At 37.2% G+C, this 22,888-nt stretch overlaps 2 protein-coding genes across 8 annotated transcripts in view; one reads left to right on the forward strand and one right to left on the reverse strand.

The window, feature by feature from the left end:
* Positions 1–479: 479 nt before the first annotated feature.
* LOC132848842 (E3 ubiquitin-protein ligase TRIM39-like) lies at positions 480–6,402 on the reverse strand. 2 transcript variants are annotated; one of them, XM_060874886.1, is made up of 8 exons: positions 6,261–6,402; positions 5,519–5,592; positions 4,641–5,197; positions 4,401–4,496; positions 4,044–4,277; positions 3,785–3,947; positions 3,615–3,650; positions 480–1,080 (listed from the first exon to the last, which is right to left on the reverse strand). In XM_060874886.1, the coding sequence occupies exons 2-8, from the start codon at positions 5,580–5,582 to the stop codon at positions 533–535; spliced, it is 1,698 nt and encodes a 565-aa protein (XP_060730869.1). In that variant the 5' UTR covers positions 5,583–5,592; positions 6,261–6,402; the 3' UTR covers positions 480–532. The 2 variants fall into 2 exon arrangements, with proteins under 2 accessions (XP_060730869.1, XP_060730870.1); XM_060874887.1 differs by lacking the exon at positions 6,261–6,402 and having other exon boundaries at positions 5,519–5,803.
* Positions 6,403–14,487: 8,085 nt separating this feature from the next.
* Positions 14,488–22,888, forward strand: part of LOC132848847 (butyrophilin subfamily 2 member A2-like) — a 66,638-nt gene continuing 58,237 nt past the window's right edge. Inside the window, exons 1-5 of one of the 6 annotated variants that reach the window (XM_060874894.1) lie at positions 14,488–14,615; positions 21,032–21,382; positions 21,591–21,869; positions 22,124–22,225; positions 22,821–22,853. In XM_060874894.1, coding sequence (XP_060730877.1) covers positions 14,564–14,615; positions 21,032–21,382; positions 21,591–21,869; positions 22,124–22,225; positions 22,821–22,853 — 817 coding nt within the window. In that variant the 5' untranslated portion in view covers positions 14,488–14,563. The remainder of the gene's footprint in view (positions 14,616–21,031; positions 21,383–21,590; positions 21,870–22,123; positions 22,226–22,820; positions 22,854–22,888) is intronic. The other 5 variants (XM_060874895.1, XM_060874896.1, XM_060874897.1 and 2 more) reach the window with 5 other exon arrangements.

Raw genomic sequence — 22,888 nt, forward strand, 5'->3', positions numbered from 1 at the left:
CAAACAGAAAAATAAAATAAAATGTATAAACTGTATATTTCAGGTTGGTTAATCCTGTTTCTTGCTCTGGTCAATTTGATCTCCTCAAGATGATTTTTCACAGCAGTCATAAAATGGTCACGTGCATCAACATGAAACGTCAGAACGTTTCACTGACCAATCAGGTAGCACTTACACTATGAATATTAATGAAGCTCCCTCTGCTGTCCATCCTTTTAGACATGAGCTTATTATTGCTGATAAAGAGATTTTAACCTGAGATTTTTATTTCTAAATAAAATATGAATTTCATTGTACAGAGTTTTTTTTGTTTTTATCTGTAAACTGTAAATGATCTTTATTTATATGTGATTTGTAATGACAAAGTTCCCTAATCATAATATCATATAATCATAAAAAACAGACTGTAGGCTTACAATTAAAACCAGGTATTAAAATAATCTGTACAGAACTTTGAAATGGAATATGTATTTCTAAAATTTAACCAAAAAAAAAGTAACAATTCTTTTTATTCTCAACATTTAATACATTATTAAGTTTTAAATACAGGCGAGATGATCAATGGTGCTGAATTTTCACCTCCTTCATTTAGACAAGGACTGAAGAATGGATAGAGTTTCTCAGTGAAAGTCTGAACAGTGAAAGAGTAGATATGAGATCTGGACTTCACATCATAAAAGGAGACCAGACCCTCCTCATAATCCACAAACACCCCCACAACCTCCACCTTCTCTCTCAGTGTGAGGGGGACAGAGGGATCAGCACAAGCCTTATACTGATTCTCATTCCTCAGAGCCACAGTCCAGAATCCATCCTGAGGTTTCAGTTTAATCTCCCCCTTCTTCCTGTTAATGTTCTCTGTGGCCACTCCAACATCCCAGTCAGTTTTCCCTCTGACCTGCACCTCATAATAAAATCTCCCTGAGGAGAAACTCTGCTTTCCCAGAACAAAGATATAATGATTAAACCTCTGTGGTGTATCAGGGAGATTCTGTAGTTCATCTCCATGTGTCACTTGTTTTCCATCATCAGACAGGATGAGATATGGATGAGCTGTATCAGGATCCAGAGTCACCTCCACTGAGAGAAACACACAGTGTGTGATATGAGTAAACATTCATTCATTCATTCATTCATTCATTCATCTTCTACCGCTTATCCGAACTACCTCGGGTCACGGGGAGCCTGTGCCTATCTCAGGCGTCATCGGGCATCAAGGCAGGATACACCCTGGACGGAGTGCCAACCCATCCCAGGGCACACACACACACTCATTCACTCACGCAATCACACACTAGGGACAATTTTCCAGAGATGCCAATCAACCTACCATGCATGTCTTTGGACCGGGGGAGGAAACCGGAGTACCCGGAGGAAACCCCCGAGGCACGGGGAGAACATGCAAACTCCACACACACAAGGTGGAGGCGGGAATCGAACCCCGACCCTGGAGGTGTGAGGCGAACGTGCTAACCACTAAGCCACCGTGCCCCCCTATGAGTAAACAGGTAAAAAATATTAAATCATCATCCAGTGGATCAGATTCATTATTGATTTATAAAAATAATTTGAAGAAAATTTTTAAGATTTCTTAAAAAAAGGAAACAAACTGGTACAGTTTATAATTAAGGAGTGTGTCAAAGATAATATGTTTACCTTCTGAAATTGAAGTGATTTACGAGTGAAGTGATTTAAACTAAAAGGTTTAGGTAGATGATTAAGATTGTAGAAATACTGGGCAGATTTTAAAACTCATCACACACACACAAGTGTCATGACGCGGTATAGAAACGGACCCAAACGCAGGATAGCAAAACAAACGGGGTTTTAATAACAAAGGAAACACTAAACAATACACGGACTAAAGACAGGACAAGACAACAGTAGATTCCGCGCTGCACAAGGCACAGTTAAATACACAGGGTAATCACAATAGGAAACAGGTGTGTAGACAGGGAGGAGCAGACGAAGGCAGGGCAGACACGTGACGAGAAACGTAAACAGATGCACGTGGCCAAAGTCCGGGTGACAACAAGTCTATGTGAAAGTTTTTTGTTGTTTACTTTCATGTGCTACATGAAGCTTTTTCTGTCATTAGTATGAGCATTTTGAGGTTTTTCTGATTCTGATGAGAATATTACGGAGGCCGAGAAGTGCAAAACAAATTAACAAATCCGAAAACACATTAACAAATCCGAAAACAAATTAACAAATCAGAAAACAAATGAACAAATCCGAAAACAAATTAACAAATCCGATAACACATTAACAAATTCGAAAACAAATTAACAAATCAAAAAACAAATTAGCAAATCTGAAAACACATTAACAAATCCGAAAACACAACGACAAGTCAGACAACCCGGAAGAGGTTGGTATAGTTTGTGAATGGAAACTTACCGATCATCGGACGAGACACCTTTCATTCACAAACTATACCTACCTCTTCCGGGTTGTCTGAATCGGTGCACGAAACACGTTAACAAATCCGAAAACACGTTAACAAATCCGAAAACACAACGACAATTCAGACAACCCGGAAGAGGTTGGTATAGTTTGTGATTGGAACACCTACCGATCATTGGACAAGACACCTGTCACTCAAGGTATACATGAAGTTCAACAGTCTGCCACAGGGAAAAGTTGGAATGGATGGATGGAATGGATTACTGTGGATTAATTCTGTTATATTTAATCGGAGAACTTTACACATTACACATAAGATTCCATACCTGTATATCTTGAGTGACAGGTGTCTTGTCCAATGATCAGTAAGTTTCCATTCAAAAAACGATACCTACCGTTTCCGGGTTGTCTGACTGGTCGTTGTGTTCTTGGATTTGTTAATGTGTTTTTGGATTTGTTAATTTGTTTTCAGATTTGTTAATGTGTTTTCGGATTTGTTAATGTGTTTTTAGATTTGTTAATGTGTTTTCGGATTTGTTAATGTGTTTTCGGATTTGTTAATGTGTTTTCGGATTTGTTAATGTGTTTTTAGATTTGTTAATGTGTTTTCAGATTTGTTAATGTGTTTTCGGATTTGTTAATGTGTTTTTAGATTTGTTAATGTGTTTTCGGATTTGTTAATGTGTTTTCGGATTTGTTAATTTGTTTTGCACTTCTCGGCCACCGTAGAATATAAATTGTTTTCCTTCTGCAAATGTACTTAGTGATATATTTGTGTTTGTGTTTTTTCACTGAGGAAAGACATACTGTAGAAATAGTCACAGAACATAAGAGAAAAACATTTGAGGAAAAATTGCATGAGTATAAAACTCACTTTTTGGCTAGACTGAAGATTTTTACCTTTGACAGGCAAAGAAATCATTATTGTATCATGCAGTTTAAAAAGGTTTTAACATTTCTGTTTAAACATACATGTTGCCTGAATTATTTTATTAGTGAAATGTAAGAAGATAAGAAGTAAAGTAGAAAAGGGTTTAAGGGCTTTAGTGCATGACAGTAATAAGGAGCTATAGTGAGGAGGATAATGAGACACTTTAATACTCCTTTTATCTGGAGAGATCTACAGATGAAAATAAGTCTGATGATGCAGTGGTGTAATGCTGATATGTACATTTTAATATGAGAGGAAATCAGAAAGCTCAGTGTACCTGCATACTGCTGAATCCTCTTCAGTTCTGTGGAAACTAATTACAACAAAACATCACTGTCATTAGATTTCAGATCAGTTATTGGTATTTTTTATTTAGCAAAAATGATATAAAACATTATGTTATTAGAGACTCATTGGTCAAATCTAATGTACAAAATAATTTCTCACCTGTTTCCTTTAACTTGTCATGAAGTGTTTTAGTGAGTTTCTCATTCAGAGTCTGCTGAAGCTGAGACAGAGCTGTCCTCACAGTGTCCCCACTCACATCAGTGTTAATACTGATCTCAGTACAGTTCTTGGTGTGTGGAGGGCTGCACATGGAGGAGTAAATCTACAGTAGAGCAGGAGAGAGGAGAAATCCCTCAGCATGGTGAGTGTTGTTCTGTGATGTTCTGCATTGTCAGTGAGCAGAAAGAGGAACACTGACCTGTAGGAGGTGGAGATGTTCCTCAGTGTGTGAGAGCTGCTCCAGCTCAGTGTCTCTCCTCTTTAGCACACTGATTTCCTGCTCCAGCTCTTTAATGAGTCCTTCAGCCTGCGTCTCTGCTGCTTTCTGCTTCTCCTCCATCACCTCCAGCAGCTCAGCCTGACTTCTCTCAATGGAGCGAATCAGAGCAGTGAAGACTTCAACACTGTCTGCTTTCTCTTTCTCTGTGCTTCTCTAAAAGAGGAACGCATTTTCACTTCTATCAGATAACACTGTAAGTGTACTATGTTCATTTCTACATACTAAAAAAAACTACTGAATGTATCAGATATAAACTCATGTCATGTTCATACACACTTTTCTTTGCTCTGCTGAGTGTTTGATCTCTTTTATCTTCTTCAGTCGGTCCTGAATCATCTGCTGCACAACTGTGTGTGTTTTCACCAGCTGAGTCTGAGGAAAGTGCAGAAGACACATAATTTTGTTAAAGTAGTAATTTGGCTAAATTTAAATTGTCTTTAAGAACAATTACTGGAAAAAATACTTTACATTATCTATCATAATGTCCAAAAGTTGATGTTAATCAGTGTTTCTCACCTTCCTCTCTCTGCTCTCCTCCTCTATAGGAACAGTGTTGTGATTCTTGTGGTCTCCTTCAGTACAGAACTGACACACATACGTCTGATCATCTCTACAGAACAGCTCCAGAGCTCTCTCATGTTTCTGGCATATGTAGTCCTCCAGGATCTCCACAGGGTTTATTAGCTTGTGCTTCTTATGTTTGGGCATATTATTATGAAATTCTAAATGGGTTTTACACAAACTAGCACCACAATCCAGACAGGATTTCAGGGCCTTCAACTTCTCTCCACTGCAGGCATCACAAAGAACCTCAGGTTTGTCAGAACCACTTTTCTTCTTGAAGTGATCTGCAACCTCTCTCAGTGTTGTATTAATCTTCAGTTCAGGTCTCTTGGTGAATTTCTCTTTACATAATGGACAGTGACAGTGTTGACTCTTGTTCCAGCACTGTGTAAGACAGCTCTTACAGAAGTTGTGTCCACATGGAGTGGTGACTGGATCAGTGAACACATCCAGACAGATCGAACACAGCAGCTGATCTTCAGACAGCAGACTGCTGGAGTCATGAGAAACTAGATTTGATAGAAAAGAAAAAGTTACACATTGTTGATAAATGGTGTAAATGGAGTAAACTGCATCTGTAGTTGAGGTGTGAAAATCACTGACCAGAATGTCTACAAGTTTTCCTAAACTGTGTAAAGGCACTTGTTGGGGTGTCAGTTACCGTTAGTGTAAAAATGTTATTTTTGTAGATTAAATTCATGAATTTTTCAGTAAAGGTTATTTGCAAATATAGCACTTTTGGACCTCAATGTGTATATTAAAATGTTGTATTATACAATATATAGTTAATAAACACAGAAAACTAATCATGCATAAGCTGTATAACTTACATGAACGTGGTTCTTCCATGCTCCTCCTTCTTCTGCCTTTTGTTGGTAATGAAGATTCAGCCATTTCTTTCTTTCTGTGTGTTTAAACTTTTCAGTAATAAATCCCAATATTCACTTCACACATGTAACAGTATGAATCATCTTGGTGAGATTGTAATAAACACAGAATTTCACAGATCTTTCTCATAGCTCTCAGATCAGTGAGTGTATCATTCACAGTTTTTCACTTCTAGATATGATTGTAGGTGTTTATATTTCACCCACATGCTCAACACTGTACTCTGTACAAACACACACACACACACACACACACACACACACACACACACACACACACACACCTTTTCCAGTTCATTCAGAGTAGCTCAGACATATAACTTTATAAGTATATATTATATATAGCATAAGATATAATTGTTTTTTTTTTTGTATGTATACTTGTATTTAAATCTTCATGCTGTAATCAGTTCAAATATCCATTTTAGAGCACGTAATGAAACATGACAACCTTTGACCCTGTTTTTTAGTCTCAGTTGATCACGGATCATTAAAGGCAAAGATTTATTTTTAAACATATTTAGCTCGTATTTTATAATCAGCTTCTATTTCAGTGTCACAGTGTGTTAGAGACCCTGTTTTTGTCTGACATTTTTAATGTGCAGTTTATTCTGATAAATCACACACAGACAAAACCTCTGAACTACACAACACTCACTGATGTACATAACTTTATTTTACTTGCCTCTTTTCAGGGAGTCAGAATTCACTGCATTATAATACTTTCAGACTCGGTGAATATCCTGTAGATAATTTCAGAAGTTTATGTAAAAATAAAAGATTTCTTCTTGACTAGAGAGCTAATTGTTTTTCACTTTCACTTCAGTCACGTCCTTGTTCACTTCATAGTGGTTGATAAAGGGGCAGTTACACATATGATCACAAAGCAGTTAGTCTTCATCTCACTATCTTCACTTGTGTATTATACAGTCATTCAAACTGCACATGTAATAAGAGTTATGTGGTTTATTTATCCTGCACATTAACCTGATAACTGGATAAAATCGTTTTTCAACAAACATCATTCAAAATTATGTCATCTTTCTACCAGCAGATGGCAGCATTTAGTGATCCAGGCCAACATGGCAGAGGGAGGAGGTGAACATTTACAAGCAGTTTTACAGTTTACAGCTTTTACACTTCTAAATATAATTGTTTAATATAATCTGACGACAAAAATATATTACATGTAGTTTAGTCAAAATAATACTAAAGATGGAATAAAAAGTCCATAAAGTAAATAAAAACAGTTTTCTCTGATGGACTTGTATACTGTAACTTCATTATTGTGAAGTCTGACAGGTTTGAATACAAGCTGATAACTCAGTTTATTTCACAACAGTCAAAAGGGAAAATCTCTGTGAAATGTGCTAATTTAAAGCCAGACTGGTTTGGATCTTGGAGGTTGTTCTTTACATCAGGGGATTGACATCTACTCCATGCAGCTTTACACAGCAATTAACTGAAGAATAGCACTTGGACACTGGATACAGGTTTCTCATCTCAACTCACTCCTTCACTCTTCTTTTCGTTTTTTATCAGAACAACCTACAATACCGGGGGCACGGTGGCTTAGTGGTTAGCACGTTCGCCTCACACCTCCAGGGTCGGGGTTCGATTCCCGCCTCCACCTTGTGTGTGTGGAGTTTGCATGTTCTCCCCGTGCCTCGGGGGTTTCCTCCGGGTACTCCGGTTTCCTCCCCCGGTCCAAAGACATGCATGGTAGGTTGATTGGCATCTCTGGAAAATTGTCCCTAGTGTGTGATTGCGTGCGTGAATGAGTGTGTGTGTGTGCCCTGCAATGGGTTGGCACTCCGTCCAGGGTGTATCCTGCCTTGATGCCCGATGACGCCTGAGATAGGCACAGGCTCCCCGTGACCCGAGGTAGTTCGGATAAGCGGTAGAAGATGAATGAATGAATGAACCTACAATACCATCTAGTGGACACAATAAATTCCCCCCTTTGTATGAAAGAAATGTTATAAATTCAACAGCAAGTAATAACAACACACAACAGCATTGTTTACTACTTTATATAACAACAAGAATCTATTTTTTCTCTTGTTTTCTAAATTAACACAAAAAATTAAATTCCATTGTTTTGACTTTAACATGAACTGATGAAATCCTTTGTTCTTTTTTTACGCAAGCTACATAGTCTTTTATCCATATTGGACTCTTCTTCATCATAACACTCCTTGGGGATGTGTGTTGATGCGTTTGAGATTTCTCAAATGAATCTCCCTTCTCTTTCCCAGCACACTTGGAGAAATTGACTCCAATCACTGAGAAGGAACTTTATCTCCTGGTCGAAAAGAAGGAATTCTTGCACAGTCCTTGGGTCTCTCAACAGGAAAACCTCAGCTTTTGATGGTGAACTGTGATGGTTATTTTAGGAAAAATGTAAATAGCTATGAAATAATTAAATATTCTATAATTCAGATAACTAGCAGACCATTAATTTTACATTTTAAATCATTTTTAAGTGTTATAGAGCTGACAGTTTGTCATTGTTTCAACGACTCAGATATGAAGACACTGTTATAATACAAATGAACAGAGAACCAGTGGAGACTTTCATCCCATTGTGTACTCAATTAATGAGGATTTGAAGCTAGTGGGTGCAAGTGTTGAGGATGCAGAAGATAGGGTTAGGTGGAGAGAGATGATTCGCTGTGGCGACCCCTGAAGGGAAAAGCCGAAAGAAGAAGAAGAAGAATTCTATTATTCACACATATTCTAATTTTTTCACAATCACAGTACATATAGCTTGAATTTGATACCATAAGACACTCCAGCTTACATTCATCAAAGTTAAATGGTGCTGATCATGTTAGACAAATTAATAACTTTCCCAAATACAGAGTTTTACCCATATACTGTACATATAAAATAGAAAAAAAAAATCATTTTTTCAAAGTCAGATTTTCAGCACTAAAGAGGTTTATATTTTATCACTCAGGCCAAAGTACGTTTTATCAATGACTCACATTGATGATTGTTTCCTTTAATTGTGTTTATTAAAACCACACAGATACGCATAGGAATAATGCAGCATCTGTATCACAAAAGGAAACATCATTTTATATTTCCTCAGTAGTTCTGATCTGTACGTTGTAGAGATTATTGACAGAGTTGTTTTTTAGTGTTTACGAGAGGGGTTGAGGTTTAAGATTCTAACATACTCTGAACAAATTAAGAAGTAATCATGGTATTTTGTGCTACACCTCTGTGGCATTACATGATTTATAAAACAATAAACCTTAATGCACTAAATAAAATTATCTGTGTTCTTATTATTAGGTCTAAGTAACATTCTATTATACTTTATTGCATTAGAAATATTTGTGCATAATTTGAATGGCTTTACACATATATTGTTACATACATTATACAGTACAACATCCTGTTTGATGCTGAGCGCAGCTCTTATATGATATCTATTGAATTAAGTCAATCTATTTCTATAAAGCAGTTCCATTGCAAGGGCATTTTAATGGAAGTTTCAGACCAGAAATTTAAACGCTGGTAAGTTTAACTGTCCCTGTTTATTGATGTCACATTATTCCTAAATCCATCATGAATTAAAAAGGTTTAAATGACTGTATGAGACCTGCCAAAGACCTTTTAACATTAGAGCTGGAACACAAATAAGAAAATACACCAAACAGAGCCAAATTTCATTTCAATACACCAAATTTCATTTTTTAAATGAAAAATCTGAGTTCATTAATAATTGTATGCTTACTATCAGTTAGCAATATTTATTATATAGGCCACTGAAAAGTGCACTGAACTTTTAAAAGAGAAAAAGGCAAAGATTTTGAAATAAGGCCTAAAATGAAGTGTCACATCTGACATTACAAATTACCATGCTCAGCTTTCCTCAACATTTTATTAAAATTCAGTAATAAAATATTTAATACATATTTCATAAGTATGTTAATATTATTCATTACTGTTGGTGAAATTCAATAGCAGTATAATGTAATCAGCAAAACTAACAATCACTGCATGATTTAATATTGTATTCTCTCAGTGGATGTGACTCTGGATCCTGATACAGCTCATCCCAAATCTCATCCTGTCTGCTGATGGAAAACAAGTGACACATGGAGACAAATGACAGAATTGCATGACAGAGGTTTAATGTGTCCTTGGAAAGCAGAGTTTCTCCTCAGGGAGATTTTATTATGAGGTGCATGTATAAGTATTAATTACTCTATTACTCAACTCACTTTGGGCTTCTGAAACTTTGTCATTAGAAGATTTATATTGTTATATTTTGAGATATTTTTATCTTAGTTACTTTAGGTCTTGGAATGAAAAAGTGAATATATAAATAAACATATACATCATGCAATTGTACCAGGAATTACTGTTGATCACAAGAGAAAACACACCACAGTCAAGCCAGACAAACAGCAAAAATAACAGTGTGCCAATAAATAAGAAGACAACTAGCTTCAATAATACCCTGAATTTTCTTCACATTAAAAAGTGATTTGATTTTAAGCTCAGTAATTATCCTGATACTGCCATAGTGAAGAGATTCATCCTTGTTATTATACTCATAAGGTTTAAGGACAATCATTTTAATGTGACTTGTATTGTAAATTGTAAATTCACTTTTGATAACATAGTTCCAATAACATAAGCATAAGCAGATCTGTGTCATAATATACTTTCAAATATATCAGTCAGGTGAAAAGAGATCATGAGAGTCATGAGAGAACTTGTGGAAAGAAAATACAGGACAAGGTGTGCTGCCTGTTATATATAAGACACAATATTTGACCTGGACATCTGAATGAACCATTTGTGTGTGAGATACCATGGATCATGGTGCTATATTAAAGCAAAGACAGAGCTGAGGACTTAGTAAATAGTCCTAGCCACATAAAGTGCAACTGTGCAACCTGGTGCAAACAGTGCAGGACAAGACAAACAAGACAGACAAGACAGTGCTGGACAAAAGACTTACATTACAAAAAATTACAAGACAATACAAAAAAAAAGACAATAAACAGAAATAGTGCCGACCAGTGTAAATACTGTATGTTCAAACTATATTGCGTGTGCAGAAATACTAAAATAAACACAGTGTTATAGCAGCAGGTCCCTGAGATATTGTGAAAGATTGTGCAAAACAGCAAAGTGACCAGGTGAAGTTTTCCGCTAGATGAACACCAAGAAATTTGGTGCTCTTGACGATCTCTACAGATGATCCGTCGATGTTCAATGGAGAGTGGTCGCTCTGTGCTCTTCTGAAGTCAACAACCATCTCTTTAGTTTTATCAACATTCAGAGACAGGTTGATGGCTCTACACCAGGTTGTTAGATGTTGCACCTCCTCTCTGTATGCTGACTCGTCGTTCTTGCTGATGAGATACACCACGGTCGTGTCAACGGGGAACTTGATAATATTAATGAAAAATCATTCATTTTAAAGACAGTTAATTAGAGAATTAATTAGAAAAAAGAGCCAAAAAGAACAGTTTGTTGGCAACTTCTATTGTTCTAGACTTATCGATGCATTTCATCTGTGAATATATTATTTTATGTGTTCCCTTTTTGTAACCTGGGTGGATTTTGTTGTTAACTATTTTGCTGTTAAGGAAACAAGTTAAGTGTATGTTTAATTAAGACAGATTTTTTTTATTTTTATATATGGCTGTTGTTAACCTTTTACCCTACAGCAGGTCGGTAGTAGAGAAGTCAGTCGGTCACTTAGCTGGACTTAACTATCTCACTGGTTGTGTTGGGACTGAACTAATAATGCTTCAACAAAAGGACCCTTCACCAGCTACTCTTTAACCAGCACCGTGCTATCCTTCAACCTTATGGAATATACACCAAAGGTCACTAACAGGCGGACCGCGGTCCGGGTCCGGACCCAGAAGCTGTCCAATACGGGCCCGGACCTACAGCCAAAACAAAAGGATATGATTTAAAACTTGACGAAGCGCTTCTATTTTACTAGGCGCAGCTTTTGCAATCTTTACGGTAACGGTAGTGGAAACGCACAGACCAATTGCATGCGCGTTAAGCCATCCCACGTGATACCACTCAGCCAATCAAGTCCGTGCATTCCTGAAGTAAACACTGCGACTTAACAGTGCAAGACAGATGAGAGAGAATTAGAGTAAAGTTACACGTGAAAGAAAGATAGTGATACATGTAGAAAACAAAGGGAGAGAAACAGACGAGTGAGACGGAGAAAGGGAGAGAAACAGACGAGTGAGACGGAGAAAGGGAGAGAAACAGACGAGTGAGACGGAGAAAGGGAGAGAAACAGACGAGTGAGACGGAGAAAGAGAGAGAAACAGACGAGTGAGACGGAGAAAGGGAGAGAAACAGACGAGTGAGACGGAGAAAGGGAGAGAAACAGACGAGTGAGACGGAGAAAGGGAGAGAAACAGACGAGTGAGACGGAGAAAGAGAGAGAAACAGACGAGTGAGACGGAGAAAGGGAGAGAAACAGACGAGTGAGACGGAGAAAGGGAGAGAAACAGACGAGTGAGACGGAGAAAGGGAGAGAAACAGACGAGTGAGACGGAGAAAGGGAGAGAAACAGACGAGTGAGACGGAGAAAGGGAGAATAAAGAACAAATGCCGCTCTCCAAAAAAAGAAAAGTGGACAGCGTTTGCCTTTAATCCAGAATATACAGACTCATTTATGTTCCCACTTCACACTAAACCAGTGTGTCTCATATGTTCAGAAACCGTGGCACTTATTAAAAGTGACAATGTGAAACGCCATTATGAGACAAAACAAAGGTTTTGAACAAACATTTCCACTCAAATCTGAAGACAGCGTCCCTGAGACAGCTTTCCCAGGTCTGAGGGAAGTAGCCCTATACATCCTGACCATGTTTGGCTCTACAATGAACATAATCCAAACTAAATATGGTTCCAGGGTCACTAATGAGCACCTCCACATGTGTATGAGAGCGGCCCTGACTCCATTCAAGCCCAGGTTTAACCCTAACCCAAGCCAAGCTAGAGCTCAGTTCTCTCACTGAGATATAAAAGGGAAAGTTAAGCACTTTATTTAAACATACACAATGTTCACATTTTATTTATTTTCTCCTATTTTGAAATGTAGCCTTACTTTTATTTATTTAATGAGAGAACGTTATACATATCTACAGTCATACATATGTTCAGTTCTATGTTATGTGTCAATAAATATTGTCAAAAAGTTTTTGAATTGTACTGAATTTATTTGATTTGACAATCAGGTATTGATTGCTTGCAGATGTTGATACAACTACTAGGCTACATAAATATATATCACACTAACGAGTTAGACATTAAGATCTTCCGGACCTTTGCTTCAAGAAATTTTCTCTTACTGGACCTCTATAAATTTTAGTTGAATACCTCTGCTCTATGGGGTTTACTTACTTCCCTTTCTCTGCTGAGCCTGGCTCTCTGCTGTGTTTCTCAGGCAGAGGGTGAATGTCACTTTGCTCTGCCACCACTATATACATATATACCTACATAATTATTTATAAGTGATTATTATTAAACTTTGTAATTATTAGACTTTTGGACTTCACTGTGTATTCAGCATTACATTATACATTTTTAAGTTATTTATAAAGTTTAATGGACTTATGTAATAATCATTAAAGATGACTCGCATTTTTTTATCAAATTATTAGTTTTGTTAAAGGCATCAATTGAACAATTTGTAAATATATTGTTTTATAACACAGTAATATTTGATGTGTATGAAAGAAATGTCAACAGCAAGTAAAAACAACATACAGTTGTGCTCAAAAGTTGGCATACCTTGGGAGAATTTGCAAGATGTGTACCATTTTATAAAGAAAACATGAGTGAGAAGGCAAAACAAATTTATTTTATTGCTTATAGTACTCAAGTTAATATGTAAGGCATAACAGAATGGCACAATCATCAAACAAAACATAACAAAAAAGAAAATAAGTAAATAATCGCTGTTCAAAAGCTTGCATACATTTAGTACTAAATATGGTGTATTGCCCCCTTCAGCATTAATGATGGCATGCAGTCTTTTGTAATAATTGTGCATTAAGTCTTTAATTCTCTCAGTTGGTATAGCTGTTCATTCTTCTTGGCAAAATGTGTCCAGTTCCTGTATTTTTTTTGGGCTGCCTTGCACAAACTACACAATTGAGATCTCCCTAAAGTGGCTCAATGATATTGATGTCAGGAGACAGTAATGGGCTCCAAAACCTTCACCTTTTTCACCTGTCAATCCTGCCTCACACTTTGGATTATTGTCATTTTGGAACATCCGAGAGCTTTCCTTGTTCAGCTTTCATGCTGTAGAATGCAAACTGTCTAGTATTTTCTGATAACATGCTGCATTCATCTTGCCATTACGTTTTGCTAATTTCCTGTGCAACTGGAGCTCACTCCATAGTGTTTATGGTTGTGACTATAAAGTTAAATTTTGGTCTAAATATTAAATATTAGAGTTTTTATGATAATTCACTAGGAAATCAATATCAGATGGTTAAAACAGAAAAGTTTCATCAACCGAAATAGCACAATATCGTGATCACTTATCCTATAAATAATAAACAATCTGTTACAGATGGAAAGCAATAAAAAAATTCCGCATAATTATAGGTATATTTGATATTATTTACAGTTATGAACAATTACACAATGTATGCTTAATATCATCTATAAGCCATCCATCAGCCATAAGTCACATTAAGCTCCTCTTTACTGAATCATAACAAAGTTTTTCAAACAGATTTTTTTCAACCACATTAAACCTTTGGGCTTAATTTTTAATCATGTTTAAAGAAATACATTTGAACCAATTCAATGTGCAGCAAAGTTACCGGAAGAGACAAACAGGAGGCTTCTGTAGAAAAAAGGTGTGACTAATGAAAAGTTATCACGTGACAAAAATGAAACTAAAAGTGTTGACTTAGACAAAGAAGCTTCTAGCGTCGTCTTACGATACACTGACTATTAGGGAAAATGCTTTGGTGTGTGACTCTTATTCTTGTCAGCTTTACTGAATCTCGATCAGGTATGAAAACTGTGTGTGTGTGTGTGTCTGTGTTTGTGTGTGTGTGTGTGTGTGTGTGTGTGTGTCTGTGTTTGTCTGTGTGTGTGTGTGGAGTGACAATATTAAAAATGATACCGTTTACTTGAAGGCACAATTTATGTCACATTTTAAATAGAAAAACAAAGTTCATCTGCAGTTGAATTTCCTGTCTTTCAAGTTACAACCCTGACATATTTTAATCTCAATAGAAATTCACCATTTGCTATTTCACTTCCTCTGGCGTCGCGTACAGAGCCTGACAAAGCTACATAAATGTGATCACAATTCCTTTTGCATTTGCGTTTCCAACATCTGCACGTAAATAAATTATTATGGGGGGGTTATATTATGTCATTCATGGTCAAGCGCCTCGTGGTCAGTGAACAGGACAGAACACGTGTGAATTATTTCTCTACTGATTACCTCTTACTGTAAAGACATAATTTTAGACAGGTTAAGTGAGTTTGTGGTCTTAATAAATAGCAACAATAATAATGTTGTTTTCACCAACCTCAGAGAAGTGAATGAAAGGCTTTCTGTCTGTATTCAATAACAAAAAAGTTAACAACAAAATCTAAATGTTTGTTCTCCAAAAAAACCTGATTAGCTGCACTGTAAGTGGTGGAAGTATAATCTCTCTGGATTGTAACCAGTTCTGTACATCTCTCTGAAATGGTTTTACCAATGCACACAGAAAGAAAGGTCTAAACTTTCAATATTAGTTTTACAATTTTACACAATTTATAATATATTAATACACAATTATTCACCTCAAGATTGAATTTTAGTTTTAAAAACTTGTTTCTGGGATAAATCTCATTTAAGTTAACTTTCTTAGTCTTTGTAGGAAGAGGAGTAGATGGATATATTTTAATAGGGTTTGGGTAAAATGCTTGTAAAAGATTTAATACAACTCTATTTGTATATTTTTTATCACAAAAGTACTGGGAAAACCTTGGAGTACTCTATCTTTAACCATTAGTTACCGACAGACAATATACTGTTTTAAGAAAATAGCACACTGGTAGACACGGGCAAGAGTAAAAAGGTTCACAATGTATTTGTGATGTTGCACAACAGGACCCAACGCTCCTCATGTATAAAATTGTATTTTATACAATATTTTATACAAACAATCTCTGGTAATAACAATTTCTAGTCACAACCAACTTCTGGTCCTGCACACAGAAGGTCAGAACTTCACAAACAGCTTCTTAATAAAAATGTCCATCACAATACCAAAAATAATGACTATTTTGGATGAAGGACTTTAACAATTTTAATTTTAAACATCATTTATAATCTTGAAATTAATTGGATTTATACTCCATCTACATATTTTTAATTAGGTCCACTTTTAATTTAAAATTTACTCTATTTATTCATTTTATCATACATGTTTATTAGTAAGGAGAAGGCTGGGTAAACTATCTATCTTAGACAGAAGGATCTTGCCAAAAATTGTAAGATCTCTCTTAATTTGAATGTTGTATTAAGACTTTAGTTTCACATCTCACATATGACTAGATTCAACATTAAACCTGAATCTTTAGAAAATTGTTTAACAGAATGCAGAGCTAATGGTATTTGAGATATTGGAAACGCAAATGTAAAGGGAATTGTGATTATATTTAAGTTTTGGCAGGCAGAAGTGAAATATCAAATGGGGAATTGCTATTGGGATTAAAATATGTTTTTACATATGTTTTTACAACGACAAGTAAGAAACGCAATTGCAAATATTATTTGCTATTCCTTTTTAATATTGTCCAAAAAAATCACTGCATGTGTGTGTGGCTGTTTAATAGAATTTTAAGCTCGTTTTATCAAATCTGATATTTTGTGCTTATATTTTTATTGAGTCGTATGTGAAGATTCTCAGTCATCCATGTGAGGTTATCTGGAAGTTGAGTCATGTCAAGTGGACATCTTTCTAATTAGATCACAACGTTTCACTGCTCATCTGAGTAACTTCATTAGCCTGAGGGAAGTTTGCAGGAAATTAGAAAGAAGTCCAGTTGATATATTGATATGACTCCAGGCTCAATTACCAAACTCTGAGTCATATGTACATTTAGTTAGAACATTTGTCTTTGTGAAAGCTGATTACTGGAGTGACACATGGCAACTTAAAGATCTTTAAATAGAAATTCTTCTATGTGAAAAATGACATAGGCCACCACTTGGCAACATGCAGCAGATGTACAAAGCACATAGAAATGTATAAAACTCATGCATTAAACTGGCAGTACGTTCAGAGAGGCTCAGAAACAGCATCTGCAAATTCTTCCGCATACTGCACACATTAACAAACTTGAAGCCACACCGACTGCATGTAGAAACACGCTGTCTTCTTCTTCTTCTTTCGGCTTTTCCCTTCAGGGGTCGCCACAGCGAATCATCTCTCTCCACCTAACCCTATCTTCTGCATCCTCAACACTTGCACCCACTAGCTTCAAATCCTCATTAATTACATCCATATACCTCCTCTTTGGCCTTCCTCTTTGCCTCCTGCCTGGCAGCTCCATGTCCAACATTCTCCTACCAATATACTCACACTCCCTCCTCTGAACATGTCCAAACCATCTTAATCTCGCCTCCCTAACTTTGTCCCCCAAACGTCCAACATGGACTGTCCCTCTGATGTACTCGTTCCTAATCCTGTCCAATCTTGTCACACCCAAAGAGAACCTCAACATCTTCAGTTCGGCTACCTCAAGCTCTGACTCCTGTCTCTTCTTCAGTGACACTGTCTCTAAACCATACAGCACGGCCGGTCTCACCACTGTCCTGTACACCTTCCCCTTGATTCTTGCTGATATTTTCCTATCACACAGAACTCCTGACACCTTTCCCCACCCACTCCAACCTGCCTGCACTCGCTTCTTTACTTCTTTCCCACTCTCTCCATTACTCTGGACTGTTGACCCCAAGTACTTAAACTCCTGTACCTTCTTCACCTCTTCACCCTGTAACCTTACTGTTCCACTTCCCTCCCTTTCATTCACACACATGTACTCAGTCTTACTACGACTGACTTTAATTCCTCTTCTCTCCAGCGCAAACCTCCACCTCTCCAGGTTTTCCTCCACCTGCTCCCTGCTCTCACTACAGATCACAATGTCATCTGCAAACATCATCGTCCAAGGAGACTCCTGTCTGACCTCCTCTGACAACTGGTCCATCACTATAGCAAACAGGAAGGGGCTCAGAGCCGATCCCTGATGCAGTCCCACCTCCACTTTGAACTCCTCTGTCTGACCTACAGCACACCTCACCACTGTCCTGCTCCTCTCATACATGTCCTGCACCACTCTGACATACTTTTCTGCTACTCCTGACTTCCTCATACAGTACCACAGCTCTTCTCTTGGCACCTTGTCATACGCTTTCTCTAAGTCTACAAACACAAAGTGCAACTCCCTCTGACCATCCCTATACTTCTCCATCAACATTTTCAGAGCAAAAATTGCATCTGTTGTGCTCTTTCTGGGCATGAAGCCATACTGCTGCTCACAAATTTCCACCACCTTCCTTAACCTAGCTTCCACTACTCTTTCCCACAACTTCATTGTATGGCTCATCAACTTTATCCCCCTATAGTTGCTGCAACTCTGCACGTCACCCTTATTCTTAAAGATCGGCACTAACACACTCCTTCTCCATTCCTCAGGCATCCTCTCACTTTCTAATACCCTGTTGAACAAACTAGTTAAAAATTCCACTGCTGCCTCTCCTAGACACTTCCAGACCTCTACCGGGATGTCGTCAGGACCAACTGCCTTTCCACTTTTCATCCTCTTCAAAGCCTTCCTGACTTCATCCTTTCTAATCTTATCTACTTCCTGTTCCACAGAGTTCACCCCTTCTACTCTTTTTTTACCTCTGATTTTCCTCATTCATCAGCTCCTCAAAGTATTCCTTCCATCTCCTCTGTACACTCTCCTCACTTGTGAGCACCCTTCCATCTCTATCCTTAATAATTCTAACTTGCTGCACATCCTTCCCATCTCGATCCCTCTGTCTAGCTAACCTGTACAAGTCCTTCTCTCCTTCTCTAGTGTCTAACCTAGTGTACAACTCGTCATATGCCTTCTGCTTGGCCTTAGACACCTCCCTCTTCACTCTGTGCTGTAACTCCTTGTATTCCTGTCTATTCTCTTCAGTCCTGTCCATATCCCACTTCTTCTTGGCTAATCTCTTCCTCTGGATACTATCCTGAACTTCCTCATTCCACCACCAAGTCTCCTTATCTTCTTTCCTCCTTCCAGATGACACACCCAGCACCTTTCTCCCTGTCTCCCTGATCACTTCTGCTGTAGTTTCCCAGTCATCCGGCAGCACTACCTGACCACCCAGAGCCTGCCTCAACTTCTGTCTAAATTCCTCACAACATTCCTCCTTTTTCAGCTTCCACCACTTAGTTTTCTTCTCTATCTTTGACCTCTTCCTCTTACAGACCATCAGAGTCATCCTACACACCACCATCCTATGCTGTCTGGCTACACTCTCTCCCACTACCACTTTACAGTCACTAATCTCTTTCAGATTGCCTCTTCTACAAAGGATGTAGTCTACCTGTGTTCTCCTACCTCCACTCTTGTAAGTCACTCTATGTTACTCCCTCTTATGAAAATAAGTGTTAACCACAGCCATGTCCATCCTCTTAGCAAAATCTACTACCATCTGTCCTTCAAGGTTCCTTTCCTTAACTCCAAACTTGCCCATCACCTCCTCATCACCTGTGTTCCCCTCACCAACATGTCCATTAAAATCCGCTCCTATCACCACTCTCTCACCCGTGGGAATACTCTCAATCACCTCATCGAATTCACACCAGAATCTCTCTTTCTCCTCTAACTCACAACCTACCTGCGGGGCATAACCACTAACAACATTCAACATCACCCCTTCAATCTCTAACTTCAGACTCATCACCCTGTCTGACACTCTCTTCACCTCCAGAACATTCCTCACAAACTCCTCCTTCAGGACCACACCTACCCCATTTCTCTTACTATCCACACCATAATAAAACAGCTTGAATCCTGCTCCTATACTACGAGCCTTGCTACCCTTCCACTTGGTCTCCTGTACACACAGTATATCCACCTTCCTTCTCTCCATCATATCAGCCAGCTCTCTACCTTTCCCTGTCATAGTACCAACATTCAGAGTCCCTATTCTCAGTCCTACACTCTTACCTTTCCTCTTCTCTCTCTGTCTGTGCACTCTCCTCCCTCCTCTACTTCTTCGACCAACAGTAGCCCAATTTCCACCGGCGCCCTGTAGGTCAACGGCGCCGATGGCGGTCGTTGTTAACCCGGGCCTCGACCGATCCGGTATGAAATTCTTACTGACAATTCGCATGGTTAGATTTGGCAATGTTTTATGCCGGATGCCCTTCCTGACGCAACCCTCTCTATTTATCCGGGCTTGGGACCGGCACAGAAGTCACTGGACTGTGACCCCCATGGCTAGATTATGTAGAAACACGCTGTAATCTGAGAAAACATCAGAACCACTGCAATAAACTGAAAACACAGCATACAATGGAAAATGGAAATGGAAATGTTTTAAAAGAACATGTGCTATTAAGTTGCCTTCAAGTAGTATATAATTATTCTACATTCCATTTCTGGTCATAATACAAGCATCATGTGTAAATGCTTTGTTGTTGTAAAGTACATAAAACCTGCACAACGCCAGGTTTATTCATACATATTTTCTTCTCTTTTTTAACTTTTATATTAACAAAGCACAAATTATTTAGGTACCTTGCTAACGATAAAATAATTTTCTTGTTTATATACATAAATGAAAATGACCAGAATGGCGAGTTCTAACAATTAAAGAGTTTAAGTAAGATTAACATGTTCACATACAGTAAAGTGCATGTGTGCAACCTTGTTCAAATAGTGCAAGACCTGAGACAGTCAAACAGACAATACAATACACTTCCTGGTGGGGAAATTCTTATTTATAATAATTCCTTTAGCCCTTGAAGACAGCATAACTACTTGGCAGAGCATTTTATTTATTTTATTTTATATATGTATTTTACTGAATTCATTTGTTGATTTATATCTATTTTACATCAGAACATCAATCATCCACCAGAACAGTGTGACTCTGATAACTGCCTGTTGGAAACTACTAACATGTATTTAACTTTAATGTTTCCCATTAATGACCTGTATTTCTTTAATGCGACCTTAAATGTTTTTTGTAATACATAAATATTATATATATATTTTGTCTGACAAAAACAAGTGTTTTTCTGTAAAAATATGTAAAAACTTGCTTCTATATTTAAAAATAATGTATACAATTAAATAAAGTCAGTCATGTTACATGCACAGAATATAGTGATATATTGTATTTGCTCTTTATTACAGAGAGTTTACAGGTTATTGGTCCAGAAGCTCCTCTTGTTGCTGTAGCTGGTGAAGATCTGGTTCTGCCCTGTTTTATCAAACCCAACACCAGTGCTGTGGACATGACAGTGGAGTGGTTCAAACTATATGTAGAAGACTCATTAGTGCATCTCTATAGGGATCATAAAGACAGAAATGAAGGTCAGGCTCAGTCCTATACAGGAAGAACATCACTGTTTAAAGAGGAGCTACAGAAAGGCAACACTTCACTCAAACTCTCAGATCTCAGAGTCTCTGATGAAGGAGAATATAAGTGTCTTGTTGAGGACAAATCCTGGTCCGATGACATCACTGTGAAGGTCATTGTAGAGGGTAAGATCAAGTTCTGTGATGAAGGTTTCACAAAATTTCAGAAAAACTAAAGTTTGCCTTGTCTTGGTTTTAGTTTTAGTGTTGGACCTCTGTTGGGAAGATTTAATTACTGATGTTTATTATTATTGATGTTTTCTTTTCTAATTGATGTTTATTACTGTCTGTTTGTATCATTAAAATCTAATATTATTTTTTTCTTTGATTGTAGCTCAGGGAAGCCACCCAGTGATAATGATGGAGAGATATGATAACTCAGGAGGGATTAATCTAGTGTGTGAGTCCAGAGGCTGGAACCCTGAACCTGATGTTCTGTGGCTGGACAGAGAAGGAGTCACTCTGACTGCTGAAGATACACAGATACACAGAGACACTGAGGGCTTCAGTGTGAAAAGCCGCATCACTGTTTATGATTATAGCGACTCTAACAGGTTTTACTGCAGACTTCAGCAAAAACATCACCTGATGGAGACAGACATTATCATCAATAGTAAGTGTTTGTGAATATAAAACTTTTACACTTAAGTTAGATTGTTACATTTTACTGTAATCATTACAGATTAAGGTAATTAATAATGACACATGAGCTTGATGAACACCATTTACGCATCTGAACTTACATGTTATTTTTATTTTATCCATTAACAATAACTGCAACACTGTTGTGTGTAATAATACACCTTGTACCTATAAATTAATTGAGGGTTTAAAATATGTGATGTGTTAAATGTGGGTTTATTTTAGGTAAAGTCTTTCATGCTTGGAAGTGGATTGTCGGGATTTCAGTTTCAGCATGTCTTATTGCTGTTGGATTGATCGTAACTGCAGTTGTTTGTCACAAGAAAGGTAAAATTTAATAACACCACAACATTAAGCATAAACATGATTACTGATTACTCTCTTAATGGTTTATTTTAGTTTATATTTTACATCACATCACAAATCTGTCATTTTAACTGGGGTGTGTAGACCATCATATTAGCAGAAAATTACAATCCACAATCTACAGACATTGTAATGCCAGATGTCCAGTAGAGGACATAAGAGGACATAAAATGATGATAGTGTATGTACAAGTAAATGCTGCTAAAAATAAATCACTTCTAAACAGAGCAGAGAAACAGATAAAATCTACTCGTAAAAAAAAAAAATAATAATAATAATAATAAAAACACATGGAAGGAATTCTTTAATTTAATAATTCTTTTATTAATATTTTGCTTAATTAAAATACAAATTACAAATTTACTGTGTGTCATTCTCTATGCATTTTATAACTTAACCACAACACAGCCACCAATCTGTCAGTCACTTATGTAATCTGCAATCTTTTGTGTTGTCAGTGTTGCAGTGTGTAATCATTTTTGATTCATTTATATATAGATTTTCCACAAAATATTTCAAATCGAAGTTGTTTCATCAAATCTTTTTTTATCCACAGAGATGCAAAAGCAGACTATTATCTCTCAAAAAGGTGAGAGATAATTTTTTGTGCTTTTAAGATCATAC

Source organism: Tachysurus vachellii, chromosome 7 (assembly GCF_030014155.1).
Source record: "Tachysurus vachellii isolate PV-2020 chromosome 7, HZAU_Pvac_v1, whole genome shotgun sequence".
Classification (NCBI taxonomy): domain Eukaryota; kingdom Metazoa; phylum Chordata; class Actinopteri; order Siluriformes; family Bagridae; genus Tachysurus; species Tachysurus vachellii.

Bases quoted from the DNA above. Each gene is read 5' to 3' on its own strand.
- LOC132848842 (XM_060874886.1), bottom strand. From the start codon at position 5,582: ATGGCTGAATCTTCATTACCAACAAAAGGCAGAAGAAGGAGGAGCATG. The intron at 5,198-5,518 runs GTAAGTTATACA...TATCAAATCTAG, and splicing joins CATGGAAGAACCACGTTCAT to TTTCTCATGACTCCAGCAGT. The intron at 4,497-4,640 runs GTGAGAAACACT...CACTTTCCTCAG, and splicing joins AGGAGAGCAGAGAGAGGAAG to ACTCAGCTGGTGAAAACACA.